The sequence below is a fragment of the Phascolarctos cinereus genome, unplaced genomic scaffold (assembly GCF_003287225.1).
Source record: "Phascolarctos cinereus isolate Bilbo 61053 unplaced genomic scaffold, phaCin_HiC Scaffold_1;HRSCAF=81, whole genome shotgun sequence".
NCBI lineage: Eukaryota > Metazoa > Chordata > Mammalia > Diprotodontia > Phascolarctidae > Phascolarctos > Phascolarctos cinereus.
The window spans coordinates 104,295,324-104,310,344 of record NW_027555514.1 but is presented as its reverse complement, the minus strand read 5'-3'; the positions used below and the strand labels follow the sequence as shown (position 1 = coordinate 104,310,344).

At 33.7% G+C, this 15,021-nt stretch overlaps 1 protein-coding gene across 3 annotated transcripts in view; it reads left to right on the top strand.

The window, feature by feature from the left end:
- The window catches only part of LUC7L2 (LUC7 like 2, pre-mRNA splicing factor), a 67,503-nt gene that overhangs the window by 23,483 nt on the left and 28,999 nt on the right, over positions 1-15,021 (top strand). For 2 of the 3 annotated variants that reach the window (XM_078153424.1, XM_020998103.2), the window contains 3 exons: positions 8,829-8,927; positions 10,872-10,982; positions 13,656-13,799. In XM_078153424.1, the coding sequence (XP_078009550.1) occupies positions 8,829-8,927; positions 10,872-10,982; positions 13,656-13,799 (354 nt within the window). Of the gene's footprint in view, positions 1-4,995; positions 5,014-8,828; positions 8,928-10,871; positions 10,983-13,655; positions 13,800-15,021 lie in introns of those variants that run through there. The other variant, XM_020998105.2, reaches the window with a different exon arrangement.

The window sequence follows — 15,021 nt, the reverse complement described above, 5'->3', positions numbered from 1 at the left end:
GCTGACAGCTTGCCTGAGGATACATGAAAAAAAACTGTTTAACATATGATCGGGGGTGTGTGTGTGTGTGTGTGTGTATGATGATAGTCAACCAAGAACCTTCTGCGGGGCAGATTTGGTTATGATGTTAAGAAGAATGTGAGACTTGAGGTTTTTAAGCACCTAAAATGTGTGTATTTGAACTGTCCATTTTAGTTACACACCCACTTGTACTAAGAGAATTTTAGAGACCATGTAGTTCATCCCTATTTTTTGTTCTTGCTCTTGGTCTTGAGAAAGAATTGTGAGGTTTCCCACTTTGAGGAAAGAAAGCAGTTGCATTAATGGTCCCTGAGTCATTTTTAGACTTTGTGGAAGGCATTGGAGGGTGTTGGCTATTCTAAAAGTTTCTTTTAACTTAAGAGCCAATTTAAATTTCCCAGGTAGTTTTCCTTTTAATAGCTTCATTGTTCTGTCTCCTAAAGCCTTGTCTGCTCCTTACTTTCTCTTCTTCTCACCTGAATTCAGAAGAGTTAGAAGTCTATAAAGGACCAAGGTATAAGGGGGAAGGGATTTTTACCCCACCATGGTACTGAAGGCAGAGGGAAGTCATCATATCTCACTTTCCCAGAGAGAAACCAAGCTAGAGGCCCATAAGGCCAAGAAATACAGTGTTAAAAGTTGTCTACAGCCATAAAAAGTAAAAATCCAAATATCCATCACCCCCTGGTTTTTCAGGCTAATACAGCTTCATAGATAACTGAAGTGCCCTTAGAATATTGGCCCTAGGATGAATAGATTTGATCACCATTTGGTCATCAGATTTCTGTGATCACAAAAACACCCTGGTACTCTCAAAAGATGCTACATCTAGAGCTGGAAAGGCCTCAGAGACCATCCTATCTGGCCCTTCATTCTACAGATGAAGGTGTGTGGCTGCCCAGGGAGACTTAAATATACTATGCCATATTTTTTTTTATTCTATGTGACTTTTTTTTCAAGGCAGCAGATTTATCTTAGGTTAAATTTCTCTTAAACCTAATATAAAAATTAGTTTATAATAACTTGAACCTCCATTTCTGAGGGGTAGCACAGAAAAGTTTTGCCATACCTACCCATATTTTTATTTAAAAATTAGCCGTAGACTGGCTTACTAGTAAGTTATGCATGTAAATAATTTTAAGTTTACTGTCAAAATTTAAATAAATTAACTTGCAAATCTCAAATATAATTCTAGGGATTGAATTAGTAAAAAAAACATGGAATGATTCTTGCTTCTGCAAGGCAGTTATCCCAAGCAAGCATAACTAATAAATTCCCTTTAAGCCGCTTTTGTTTAATTATGACTGCTTTTGTGACAATAAATTTACTAAGAAGGAAATTCATCTTTTGAATATGCTGATTTTCCCGTATGTCATTTTTAGGTTATTTGTGAACCTGGATGTAGTGACTGTGATCTAATGTCTGATTGTGCCTTTTTGAAATGGTCATCTATCACTCTGAATATTTTGCATGTGATTTGGTCTGGACTAAAAATAGCTGAATTTACCTCTGTCAGTTTCAGGTTTAGTTAATTCTGCCTCCAAAGGATTTTGAATAATCCAAAACCAATGTGATCTGCAGTCTTGGTCTAGGTCAGTGTTTACAGTTGTCATTAGAGATCAGATCCATCCACGAATGGGCTTGATTTATTTTGGATACATGTGCATATTTTTGGGAAGGAAGATGAATTTTGTTATTTATAAATTTCATTTTGATTTCTATTGAAGACGTGTGTGTGTGTGTGTGTGTGTGTGTGTGTGTGTGTGTGTGTGTGTGTGTGGTGATTGAGGTTAAGTGACTTGTCCAGGGTCACACAGCTAAAAAGTGTTAAGTGTCTGAGGTCGGATTTGAACTCAGGTTTGCCTGACTCCAGTGCTGGAGTTCTATGCACTGTGCCACCTAGTTGCCCCTGGGAAGACTGTTCTAAAAATAAATAAATAAAAGTGAGAATAGCCCTCTACCCTCAAATTAAAATTCCTCAAAACAGATATGCAAAAGCAAAGTATTATGAAGAATTATATATGCAGCAATATTCTTATTTATTATTAGAAGGCTTTGGGGTAGCTGGGTGACGCAGTGGATAGAGCACCAGCCCTGAAGTCAGGAGGACCTGAGTTTAAATCCAGCCCCAGACCAAACATTTGACGCTTAACTAGCTTCGTGTGACCCTGGGCAAGTCACTTAACCCCAATTGCCTAAAATAAAAAAAAGAAGAAGGCTGTGTGCTTTAAACTTCACAAGATAGTACCAGTGTTGCTCATTTTATTTAATCTGTTTTGTGGTTGTCTTCATTCATATAATATTAATTCATATTTATTTTCTATATTTTGCATCATTTTATCTTTCTGTTTCATTGATTTCAACACTGATTTCATATTTGTCATTTCTTATTGTGGTAATATTCTATTACATTAACATGTTAAAGTTTAATCATTCCCCAGTTGTTTGACACATAGTTTATTTCCAGTTTCTTGCTTTTATAGATGATGCTTCTAGGAACTTTTTGTACAGATAGACCTTGTCAATAGCCTCCATAAAATTTAAACCTAATAATAGTGTCATTGGATCAGAGATATTAACATTTTCATGACTTTTATTGTATAATTCCATATTATCTTGCAAAACTGTCAAACCAGCTAGTCAGTTAATTGTGTATCTGTCTTCCCATAGCCAGGCCAACACTGATATTTTGTTATTTTTACCGTCTAAGTATATGAATAACCTTGGGCAAGTCACTTAACTGCTCTGGGCTTCAGTTTCCTCACCTGTAAAATGAGGGGTTTGGACTAGAAGTCCCTTTCAATTTGATTTATTCAATTCAGTATGATTTAATGATCAGCTCTCATCTGTCATTCCCTTTGAACAGGTTCGTAGTATCATGGATCTAAAGCTAAAAGGGCCCCCTCAAGCTATCCACTTTCATTTTGTAAATTAGGAAACTGAGATCCAGACAGGCTAAATGACTTGTCCAGCTTCACACAGATGTAGTACGTGTTAGATGAGGATTTGTACCCAGGTCCTCTGATTTAAGAGCCAGTGCGCTTTCATTATGTCATGTTGCCTTATCCCTCAACCTTCGTGTTATCCTACTGCCTTATCACTCAACTTTCATATTATTCTCTCAGTTCCTACTACCACCGTCCCAGTCCACATCCTTGCTACTCCTTCCAGTGTTGTTGCCATAGACTTCTGATTGATTTGCCTACCTTTGTGACCCATTTCCCCCTTTGCTCTATTTATTCTGTATGATATTGCCATATTAAACTTATAGAATTACTACCATCATGTCATTTCTATGTTCAAAAAAGCTTTAATGTTCCCTATGGTCTATTCTTACGTGCCTGTTTTTCAGGATCTTTCTGCAAAGCTAGTCCTCTTTTATTTAATCTATATAAAATATTTACAGAATAGGAGGCCTTTGATTTTGTTAGGCTCCTCACCATCCTGACAACATGCCATGTTCATCCATCCCATTAGACCTTTACTCATGTTTTTCTTTGTACTTGAAATAGCCTTTTTCTTTTACTTTTACCTGTCCAGATTCTTTGCATCCTTCAAGATTGGTTCAAGTCTCATCTCTTCTATAAAGCCTTCGGAGACAACTCCAGCCTATACTCTTTTCTCTAATGATTTATATATAAACATTTAAAGATTATACCACTCATTTTTGCATTTCATTATACATTGCCTTTTGTTATTATTTTACTGTTGATAACTTAGTATAGTTCTTTACTATTTTCAGAGTGTTTTTGAAATCGTTTTATCGAGTAAATGCAATGTTGCTTATTTAAAAGAAGCATAATGCTCACTATTAGAGTATTGTATTGAAGTGTATTGTATCCAATTCTAGGAACCGTAATTTAGAAAGGTAAGCTGGTCAGTGGCTAGAGGAGGAGGTCATCCAGGATGGTGAAGGGCTCCTAGACCTTGTCTTATGAAAATCAGTTGTTGAAGGAACCTGAGTATTTAGCCTAGAGAAAGAAGACTGGGGGGAAGGTGGGGGTGTGGACAGAGAGGTGGAAAGTGTATTTGTCCTCAGGTATTTTAAAAGTTTTATGTGGATGAGACATTAAATTTGTTTTGCTTGGTACTAGAGGGCAAAACTTGGGAGGATGGATATATTTAAGCTTCATGAAAGGAAAAACACCTTAACAGAGCTATCTGGAAGTAGAATGGGCCAATTCAGGGTATAGGTTCCCTCTTACTCAGAAGACTAGAGGACCAACTTGTTGGTTCTTGTTGGGTAATTCTAGATGGCCTCTGTGGTCCCTTTCAACTTCAAGATTCTTTAATTCTGTAAGTCATCATACTAAGCCAGAAACGTTGGTATTTTCCCCTTTTTGTAGCTGAGAAAGCTGAAGCTCAGAGGTTAGATTACTTGCATGAAAAGAATGCTGAGTTTGGAATCAGGAAAGAACCCACATCTGATACTATGTATGTGACCAGTCTCAGTCTCAGTTTCCTCATCTGTAAAAGGGCAATAATAATTCTATAGTATTTGTCTTTTAAACTGTGTGAGGATCAAATGAAATAATATACATAAAGCATTTTGTAAACCAACTATAGAAATGTAAGTTATATAGCTAGTGATTGTATGTTACTTATGTCCTCAGTGAAATGGTAAATACCTGCAGTGCAGGGCTGTCTCTTGTACTTTATCATAGATCCTACCTAGATAAAACCACAATACTATTCACAGTAGTATGCACTTAATGTGATTGCATATCGATCTATATTTCTATAAAATTTGCCGGTTCTTATACTTTGCTTTATTATCTCTATTTCTGAAGGATGTATCATGCATATCCTGTTAACTGCCTTTGCTTTATACTCTTCTCTTTCCAGCAATTGGTCCCTTATCCTCAGAAATGTGAAGAGGGATTAATGTAGTGATTTAGCACTTGTCAACTGATTTACTGTAATTCCTGTTTTATCTAAACTTTCTTATCTAAACTTTATCTCTCCAGGGCCTAGCACAGTTCTCTACACACTGTAAGTGGTTAATAAATGTATGTTGTTATTATTTTTTTTTGTAGTAATCTTATTTGCTTATTGTGACTTATCATTTGCATAGTATATGGATTATCTGTGGTCTGGGATAATCATTGTTTGTATTTACCTGATATTAGCCTAAATTCATTAACTCAAGAAGCATTTGTTGTACACCTACTTTGTGCAGAAAACTCTACTAGGTGCTGTGCAGGAGGCTCAAACAAAAGAAATAAATGAAATCTTTTCCTGAAAGAGCATAGAGTCTATCTGGGGGTGCTACATTGATACATTAAAATGACAAAAACAACTGGAAGCAGTATCTTCAAGTGTGACGTGGTAAAGGAGTGATAAAAATCAAATGAGATAAGTGAGGAAAGTCTGGTTTGGAGGGAATTATATGAATTAATAGAATGAAGAGAAGAAGAAATTCAGAGTTGACGTAAATACTTACAAAGAGTAAGGGTTAAAAAAAAGTTTTTACAGTTCTTAGTTTAAGATATTTTAATTCCTACGTAACAGCTTTTTCGACCTAGAACTATAAATGTGTATGAATTGAAAGGCTAATTTTTTAGGCAAGGAAAAAAAACTTGTGGAAGGAATTAAATATACAGTAAACTGCTTCTTACATTTTGAATTTGATTTCTTTTGCTGCCATCTAAAAGGAAAAGTAACTTTTGTTAGAATTGCTCACAAGTTATTTGTAATTGTGTTATTCTAATTTTATACCATAAATATATTTAAATAAGTGCTTAGCCTACTCAGCAGTTATATACAGCTTTTCAAATAATTTTCAATTTTGTTTTTATATTGAAATTCACTGTATAAAAAATACTTATTAAAGGTGGCAAAAACAAGTAGTATAGCATAGGTTTTACTGTTTTTAATTGAATATTGTATTATAAGGTTAATTTTAAACATCTATAAAACCAATCAGACATGTTTGCAACTATTTACATTTCATAATATTTATTTCAACATATTAATTGTTGAAAGCAATTAATTATTCCATATGTATCCCCTTCCATTTTTTCTAGTTTATGCATTCACTTCTATCCTTGTGTATACATTTTTCCTTTAATATGGTTGTTGGTGATGTTCTTCTGGTTCTTCATATTACTTTATGCATATCCGTATTTTTATTCCTCTTATTTATCTTACTGCCGTATAGTATTCAGTTACACTGATAAACCATAGTTCATAAAGCTCTTCCCACTTGTTGAACATTTAGGTTCCAGTTTTTCCTGATTAGTAATAACACTGCTGTTAATATCTTTGAACAGATTACACACATACACACATACCTTTTTTTTAAAATGATGATTAATAATGGATTTATTGAAGTACAGGGGGTATGATTATTTTTGTAACTCTGCCAAGTTGTCCTCCAAAAAGAGAGCACCAATTTGCAATTGTATTAGGGTACCTGTTTCTTCCAAATCCTGCCAGTCTTGAGTTTTATCACTCTTAATTATTTTTTGCAGTTTGATTGCAAAATAATACCTCACAGTTGTCTTGAACCCTTTTGAGAGATTAGTTATAATTTATTTATCCTTTTGTAAATTGTTTACATTTTAAAATATCCATTAGGGACATGTTGCTGCCTTTGAATATTTGTACTAGTTTCACACAAAATATATTTGCATTTTACCTTGATGAGCCATGCTAGCTTTTAGTAATTACTAGTTCCCCTTTCCACAAACAATATTTTAATGGGATGAAAGTCTGCAGCCTATAAATGTAAAGTATCCATCTTCTTACATCTTTGGGATATTACATTCCTATGTCCTTTTCATCCTCCATGGCTGTCTAGTTTGGTATTATAGAAGGAGTATGAGATTTGGATCCAGAGGACATGGGTTTAAATCCTGACCCTTCTTACATATTACCTTTGTGAGCTTGGGCAAATCCCTTACCTCTCTGGGCCTCAATTCCTTATCTGTAAAATGTGGGGGAGTTGAATTATATTATTTAAAGGATCAGTTCCAGTTCATAAGATTTCCTCAGTGAGTTTGGTTGGTTTTTTTCCCCCAATACCCTGGGTTGTAATTCATCTAGTCTTAGTGATTTGAATTCATTAGGCAACTGGATGTGTAGTTATCATACCCTTACTTATTTCGTTTCACTTTTCTTTAACCAGTTTTGTGTTGTTGTGGTTTTTTTCCCACCAGAGATCTCATGCTTCTTGATAGAAATGAAATAGCAGCAAAATAAGAGTGGAGTTGTTTCCTCTGCTCTTTCTTTGTTATTCCAACCTGTGTGTGCCCAGCATAGCCAGACACAGATGTCCTGTTCATCTCATGAACATTGATTGACAACTTTAGTTTTTCTTCAACTTCAGCATTCCTAATACAGTTCTTAAAAGATGGTGCCCCCCTTTTGTATTCATCCTAAGTCACCTGGCTTTGGTTTCATCTTCATTTGTTACATTTGATCCAAGAGTTTTCTAATATGCTTTTTTTTTGTTCTTTTATAAAACTTTTAAATTTTTATGTAAGCAAATTAAAAAAATAATAGATTTAGAGCTATGAGGGACTTTAGAAGTTTCCTAGTCCAGCCTCCTTATTTTACAGATGAGATGACTGAAGCTTAAGGATATTAAGTGACTTGGCTAAAGTTACACAGGAACTAAGTGGAAGAAAAAGCATTTGAATCCAGGTCCTGTGACTGCACATTCTTTCCACTATAGTAATTTCTTCTGTTTGTTTAATAAATAATTTTATCTTCCCGTTATGATTAAGAGAAGTGTTTATTCCAAATTCTTCTTAAGGTTTTTTTTTGGGGGGGGAACACCTGTTTAAAAGTATAGGTGATCCTTAAAGGAGATACAATCCTGAAGTCTTTCTGTAGTACTATTAATTTTCCTTCTGTGTCGGCTTTTCATAAAAGTATCCAGAAGCTGAGAGAGGCACTTATTTTAGGAATTTAGTCCTCTTTTCAGATTAATCAAATGATAAATTCCTACATATGCATAGATTAGTACTGTTGATCACATAGAAACTAACATTAAACTGAGAGTTGTTTTCGTAAATACAGAGGAACTCTTTGAAAAGCAATTCTTTTAAAATGTTAGAGTTTGTACTTTAAAATTGCTTATTGGAATTGGGAAAAGAAAGGAAGAAGAGAAAGTGATTATTGAAGTAGAAAGAAGGCATTCAATTAGCAGTCAGTATTTATTGAGTATCCACTATGTATAGAACAGTTTGAGTTAGGGTTAGGAAATAGACTATCTATAGAAGCTAGTGTGCTGTGGAAATGTGTACACAGACTCCTCATTTTTGTTGCCACCAGAAGTTTTTAAGTTCAGTCACCCCATGGTTCCCTGTTTCTTTTCACCATTTACTTCTATTACATATTTCCTGTTAAAATTTTTTAAGAAATTTGTGCATTTGATGTCTAAACAAGAAATCATTACCATGCAACCAAAATTTCTGTCAATTTCATTTATTATTAGTACAGCTGCCTTCCTACATATTGTTATTAGTAAATACACATGCTTATAAATATTATCAGAAATAGCTTAGCATGATATACTGAAACAAGTTCTGAGGCTTTCCAAATTGGCATAATATGATAACATTTGCTGTAATTTTGCATTTCTTAAAGTAGTAGAATCCCACCTTTGGAGGGATTTCAAAAATTAATCTTTAGGTTTTCCATAATACAGGGTCAGTTTTAAGAAGGCTCTGAAGGTATTACAGTATGAGAAAATACTGTTCAATGGATATATTTGTGTAGGAATTGTGCTTAATAGGAATTAAAATGTATTTTATTTTGTAATTTTTACCATTACTTATTCAATAATTTCTTTTTTTCAGAGGATGGATCTTGGAGAATGTCTGAAGGTCCATGACCTGGCTTTAAGAGCAGATTATGAAATCGCATCCAAAGAACAAGACTTCTTCTTTGAGCTTGATGTATGTAATTTGCTTTTTTATATTGACTCTTTTCTTTTGGAATGTATTTATGTATTTTGCATTTAGGTCAGTGTTTTATCTAAATAGAAAATAACTAGTATCAAGTTATGCAGACTTTAGTTTTGTAATTTGTTAGATTAAATAAAGCAAGTGTTAACTTTTTTTCTTTCGTGGACCCTTTTGACAGTCTGGTGAAGGGTATGGACCTCTTCTGAAAATCTTTTTTGAATTCATAAAATCAAGTATAGGATTTCCCAGGAAATTATTTACATTGCAATAAAGTTATCCCATCTAAGTTCATGTATCCTCCCCCCTCGTCTATCCATATAGATCCTAAATTACAAACCCCTGGCTTAAAGAAAGTCCTTATACCTTCCTCTGGACTGATTCCATGGCTATGTTTAGGACATTTTAAATTGTGCAATTCATACATTCTTACAAAATTCCTGTGGGTTATCTCTTACTAAGCAGATGTTAATTGACTGAAGAGCCTGTAGTTTAAATATTAAATTATTAGCAGCTAAGGAAGAAAGTATAAACATAACTAATAATTCCAGTTAACCCAAATTCAACTTTAACATTTGTATAGATATATACATGTAGGCGTGCATATTTATGTTATTATAAAAACAGTGTTCTATTTTATATAAAAGCTAATGGAAGTGACAAATACCTTCCAACTGTGAGATTTTGAAGGCAGTATTTCTAAGGATTAGCACTTGAGTTTATAATAATTATTCAAAACTTTTATGTAGCAAATTGGAAATCATGATCTAGCATATTATAATTTTCCTGTTTGTAGAATTAAAAACAAGCAAAAATGCATCAACCTGTATGAGCTTCATTATGCTTGGCGTCATTGCAATGGTAGCTTTTTATTTGGTTTCAGGGTGAGGGGATTTACTTAATTTTTTTCTTTTCTGGAGGTCTAAGAATTTTCTCAGTTTGAAATTCTGATTTATAAAAAACCTGTACATTTTTGATGCCAGGGAGAAGAAAGGAAAAAGAAGAGTATATTATAACTTTTAGAATTTAGCCATAAGAGATTTCAAATATAATCAGTCCCAGTTTATGCACATTTCACTTTATTTAAGCAACTTTCATGTTAAATGGCTTCCTAGATAAATATTCATAGAATTTCCTTTTCTTCCCTTACCCCTTCCATAATGCAATCCTTGCTACCTGACTTCTTCACTCCCCACTCTTTACTCCTGATAATTTAGAAATGAACAGTAGCACAACTATTTTATAAATTGGAGGTACTTGTTCTTGTGTTATATATTACAGTAGTTAATTGGTCCTTAGATAGTATCTTGAGATGCCACTACTTAAAGATGACCTGATTTATTTACTTAATTTTTATACTAGGGAATCATTTTATTAGTCCATCCTCTTGGTGGTGTGGTATGCTTTATATACTTACTGAATCAGTAGTATAAAGAGCAGCATTATAATAAATTTATATGGTATGATTAAAAGTTTCAAACTGAAAATGTCAAATGGCTCATTCTTTCTAACTGCAAGAGAAAAAACCTTCAACTGAGTTTGTTCATGCTTAATTTAAGTACATGCTTCAGATTAAATGCTTGTATTTCAGATTAATTATATTTTGGCACATTGTAAGTAGGAAAATCCAGTTGTTAAATGTAGACTAGCATCTCATTTTTTTATTTACTTTTATTATTAGCAATGTAGAATTAATTTAGTAGCAGTATATCTGATACCATTCTGTTAAAATAAATATTGTTATCTTTTTTTAGTGATTACTATAATATTTTGAATGTGCTTAGATAATTTGACTTCTTGATTAATTCTTATTTTTTGGGTAGTTTGGTTTAAACTTCGATTTTTTTTTTTGCTTGCTTAAAGCATGATTGAAGTGTTCTTTCTGGTGGAAAATATTTGTTCTCCCTTGGAATAATTGCATTTTTGTTTCTGTTTCAGGCAATGGATCATCTGCAATCATTCATTGCAGACTGTGACCGGAGAACAGAAATGGCCAAGAAAAGATTAGCAGAAACTCAGGAAGAGATTAGTGCCGAAGTGGCAGCTAAAGTAAGAATTTCAAAAGTTTTAAATTTGTAGCAAATAAATTTAGTTTTTTGTCTTTGACTATGACTGTATGTTCAAATCTATTGAACAAATCCATTGAATACCATCACGAGATAGAGGGTTACTTTGATTAAAGAGTCCCAAGTTTTAAGAGGTGTCCTGAACGCCAGTTAGAAGCTCAAGTTGTTAGGTAATATTATTTTAACATTATTTAATAATGTTAACATTATTTTAGAAAGGAAAGGTCTTTTTAGGTTGGAGAGAATGTTTTGAATGCATGAATAAATGAAAAAGTACTGTTAAGGGCTAGGGATACAAATACTGAAGCAAGATTGTCTTTGCTTTCAGGGAGATCACATCCTAATAGGAGGAAGCAACAAATATAGAATGTTTTGGCTATCACTTAGGTGGAAAGGTCCATTGGTCTTTCTTAGGATACAACAGTAAAACAGATAGTAATACATCTTCTTAAGGGTAATTTTTATTCATAAAACTTTATTTGTATCTGATATTGAACCATTTGATAGTGGCAAGTAAACTTTAGTGGTGAAAATTTTGTTTACCAAGTCTTTGGGAGCTTCTCTGAATAAATCTCTGTGATGTATTATAGTATAGACCCGAGAGTATCATTCTGCTTTCATAATGTCTATACTAGTTGATTTCTGAGATGAATCATGATCCTATGTTCTTCCTGAAGAGTCTTTTTTGTTTCTAATCTGTCTTTTACCCCCATTAATCTTCTCAGGTTGCCTTAGACAGGGACTTTACCACATTGCTCTATAGATAAAGTAGAGGAATATGGAAATCCTAAAAGAATGTTAATCATTTTTTCAGGTAATAAGAAAATTCTAACAGAATTGGCAAAATTTGGGGGAAAGGATGTCTTGATGAGATGAAATTTCCTGAAGTAGAAGTTTAGAGAGTAAATAGTTGACATTTACATAGAACTCTAAAGTTTTCAAAGTACTTTACATGTATTATATAATTTTATTTTCACAACAGTCTTGTGAGGTAAGTGTTGTTATCCCCATTTCAGACAGGAAAACTGAGGCAGTTTTCTGACTTGCAAGAGAGAAGGTGAGGTGTGTGAGGGGTTTAGTGAAGAATCATAAATTACCTTGGCATTTGAATCTCAGTGACTAGAAGCATAGTGGTATGCACAACTGAAGAGTTATAACCCCCATCTTGAGTCCCCAGGGTTGCTGCTAATGGGAATAGGTTTTTTTCCTCTAAAGTTGTCCCAAGACTGGATAATTCCAATAGGAACTCAAAAGATTTAGCTAAAATTAATGTCACTAAGACCAAAAAATAAAAAGAGGAAGAGGAAGAAATCAGAAAAACTGATCAATACATCAAAAAAGTCTAAAAATATGTGCAACACTTGTAGATTTCTCCACATCTCTAATCTCTGCAGAAGGGTGGAGAGAGAATGAGATAGTTTTAACTGGAATATTCCACAACTGGTGGTATAAATCTTAGTCCATGTGTTAAGTGTAATCTTAATTTAAAATTTCATGGGAATCTGAACACAGTAATACATTTTCCATTTCTTTTATTTTTATTTATTTATTTATTTTTTGTTTTTTAATTTATTTTTGGGCAATTGGGGTTAAGTGACTTGCCCAGAGTCACACAGCTGGTGAGTGTCAGGTGTTTGGTCTGAGGCTGGATTTGAACTCAGGTTGTCCTGACTTCAGGGCCAGTACTCCATCCACTGCGCCACCTAGCTGCCCCTTATGTTTTTATTTTTGAGAAAAGGTATTCATTTGAAAGTATTTCCACACTGAGAATAGGAGGAATGGGTTTATAATCCTTACCTCGGTGGTTACTGTGTAACTGCTTCTCAATTAGCAAGTAGGCAGCCTTCTCTACCCACCCTTCCTTGAAACACATAGGAACAATTAAGCAAAACAAATCAATATATTTACCATTTCTGGAAGTAACTGTATATGGGCATGACTTAGACATATTGCAGGTTTGGTTCCAGACCACCACAGTAAAGTGAATATCACAATAAGGTGAATCACATGAATTATTTGTTTTCCCAGTTCAGAGAGGCATAATCTTTTTGCTGGTGGAGGGTCTTGCCTCAATATCGGTGGGGTGCTGACTAATCAGGGTGGTGGTTGCTGAAGGTTGGGAAGTGGCAATGGCAATTTCTTAAAATAAGACAGGAACGAAGTTTGCCACATTGATTCTTCTTTTCACTTGAACACTTAGCAATTATTGTAAGGTTATTAATTGGCCTAATGTCAATATTATTGTGTCTTGGGGAATAGGGAAGCCTGAGGAGAGAGGATTGGGAAACGGCCAGGTTGGTAGAACAGTCAGGACACACAACATTTATTGATTAAGTTCACCACAATAATAATAATGATGATGATGATGAAAAAATTTGAAATATAGTGAGAATTACCAAAATGTGACACAGAGATGATGTGAATATGTTGTTGAAAAAATGGTGCCCATAAACTTGGTAGACCAGGGTTTCCTCAGACCTTCAATTTATAAAAAATGCAATTTCTGCAAAGCACAGTAAAACCAGGTATGCTTGTATAAGTTTAGACAGCTTAAATAATGTTACAGATTTCTCAAGAATAGGCTTGAAATTTGTAACTTTTACTTTTACTTGTGAATAGTTTTATTCATTATCTTCTCTTCTCTGTTTCTTGCTAGGCAGAACGTGTCCATGAATTGAATGAGGAAATTGGTAAACTACTTGCCAAAGTGGAACAACTAGGAGCTGAAGGTAATGTGGAGGAGTCCCAGAAAGTAATGGATGAAGTGGAGAAAGCCCGAGCAAAGAAAAGAGAGGCAGAGGTAACTTAAAACATTATTTGAAGATGGTGGGTTAGTTTTTCAATCTAAGTATTTTTTGAAGTGGTTATATTAATATTTACATTTCCTGTTGAATGCCTAATATGTGTCTATAAATACTGACTCAGACATTCTTCCTTTAACTCTTAAAAGAGTTGTTTGACAGTTTTTCTTTCAAGCTAATATAACTTAGGGAATGATCGTTATTTTTAGCCAATTACAATTTTAAAAAATAATTTTGTATTGATACATTTGTTTTGATACAACAGATGTTTCCTATCAACCACCGAAACAGCAATGCTGTCTCCTCTACAAAGTACGTTTACCCCATGCAATGTCATTTTATACTTTTATGGTTTACTGATTGTTAACAGAAGGGAAGAATATGTACTCAAATTTTGATAGTATGGTATCAGCATTGTCGTGTTGAGTTTTATTACCTTGTAATATGTATGATTTATATTGTAGTCATTGTATTATTTGTTCTTTTGGATCTGCTTTCATTTCTTATGGCCTCAGGAACATACCATTACATTGATGTATAACACAATTTGTTGATCTGGAATTAGAAGAAAATGTATGGAATGAGGAAAAAAATCTTTGCATAAAAATCCTTGATAAAAGGCTGACATCCAAAATCTAATGGGAATTGACATAGCTCTATAAGAGTAAGAACTTTTATCCAATAGGCAAATAGGCAAAAGACATGAAATATGTTTAAAAAAGAAATGCAAAGCGTCAACACCTTTTTGAAAAATTGTTCAAAATCACAATAGTCATAAAGATGGTAAACAGTTCTGATGTATTGCAGTACATTTATCAAATTAGTAGGATGTTAAGGAAACAGTTTCATATCTTGAGAGTCATGGGAAGATAGGCACTTTACTTTCCTGTGGTAGAGTTGTGAACCATTCTGGAACACAGTTTGGAGTTACATAAAAATCTACTGTGTTTTTCATACCCTTTGTCTCTGGTATTCCACTATTGGGATTATATTCCTAAGAAGTTCATTAATATCAAACAATCCATGTGGACAAAAGTATTTAGAACATTATTGAGATTAGAAACCTGGAAACAAAATATAGCTCCAGGCACTTAGAAATGACTGAATAGTTTCTGACTTATAAATAGATTAAATTCCTTTTTAATACATAAATAAAACTGCTCATCCATTTTCTCATAGCAGCAATGTTTAAATGATGAATTTGAATAAAAATATTAATAC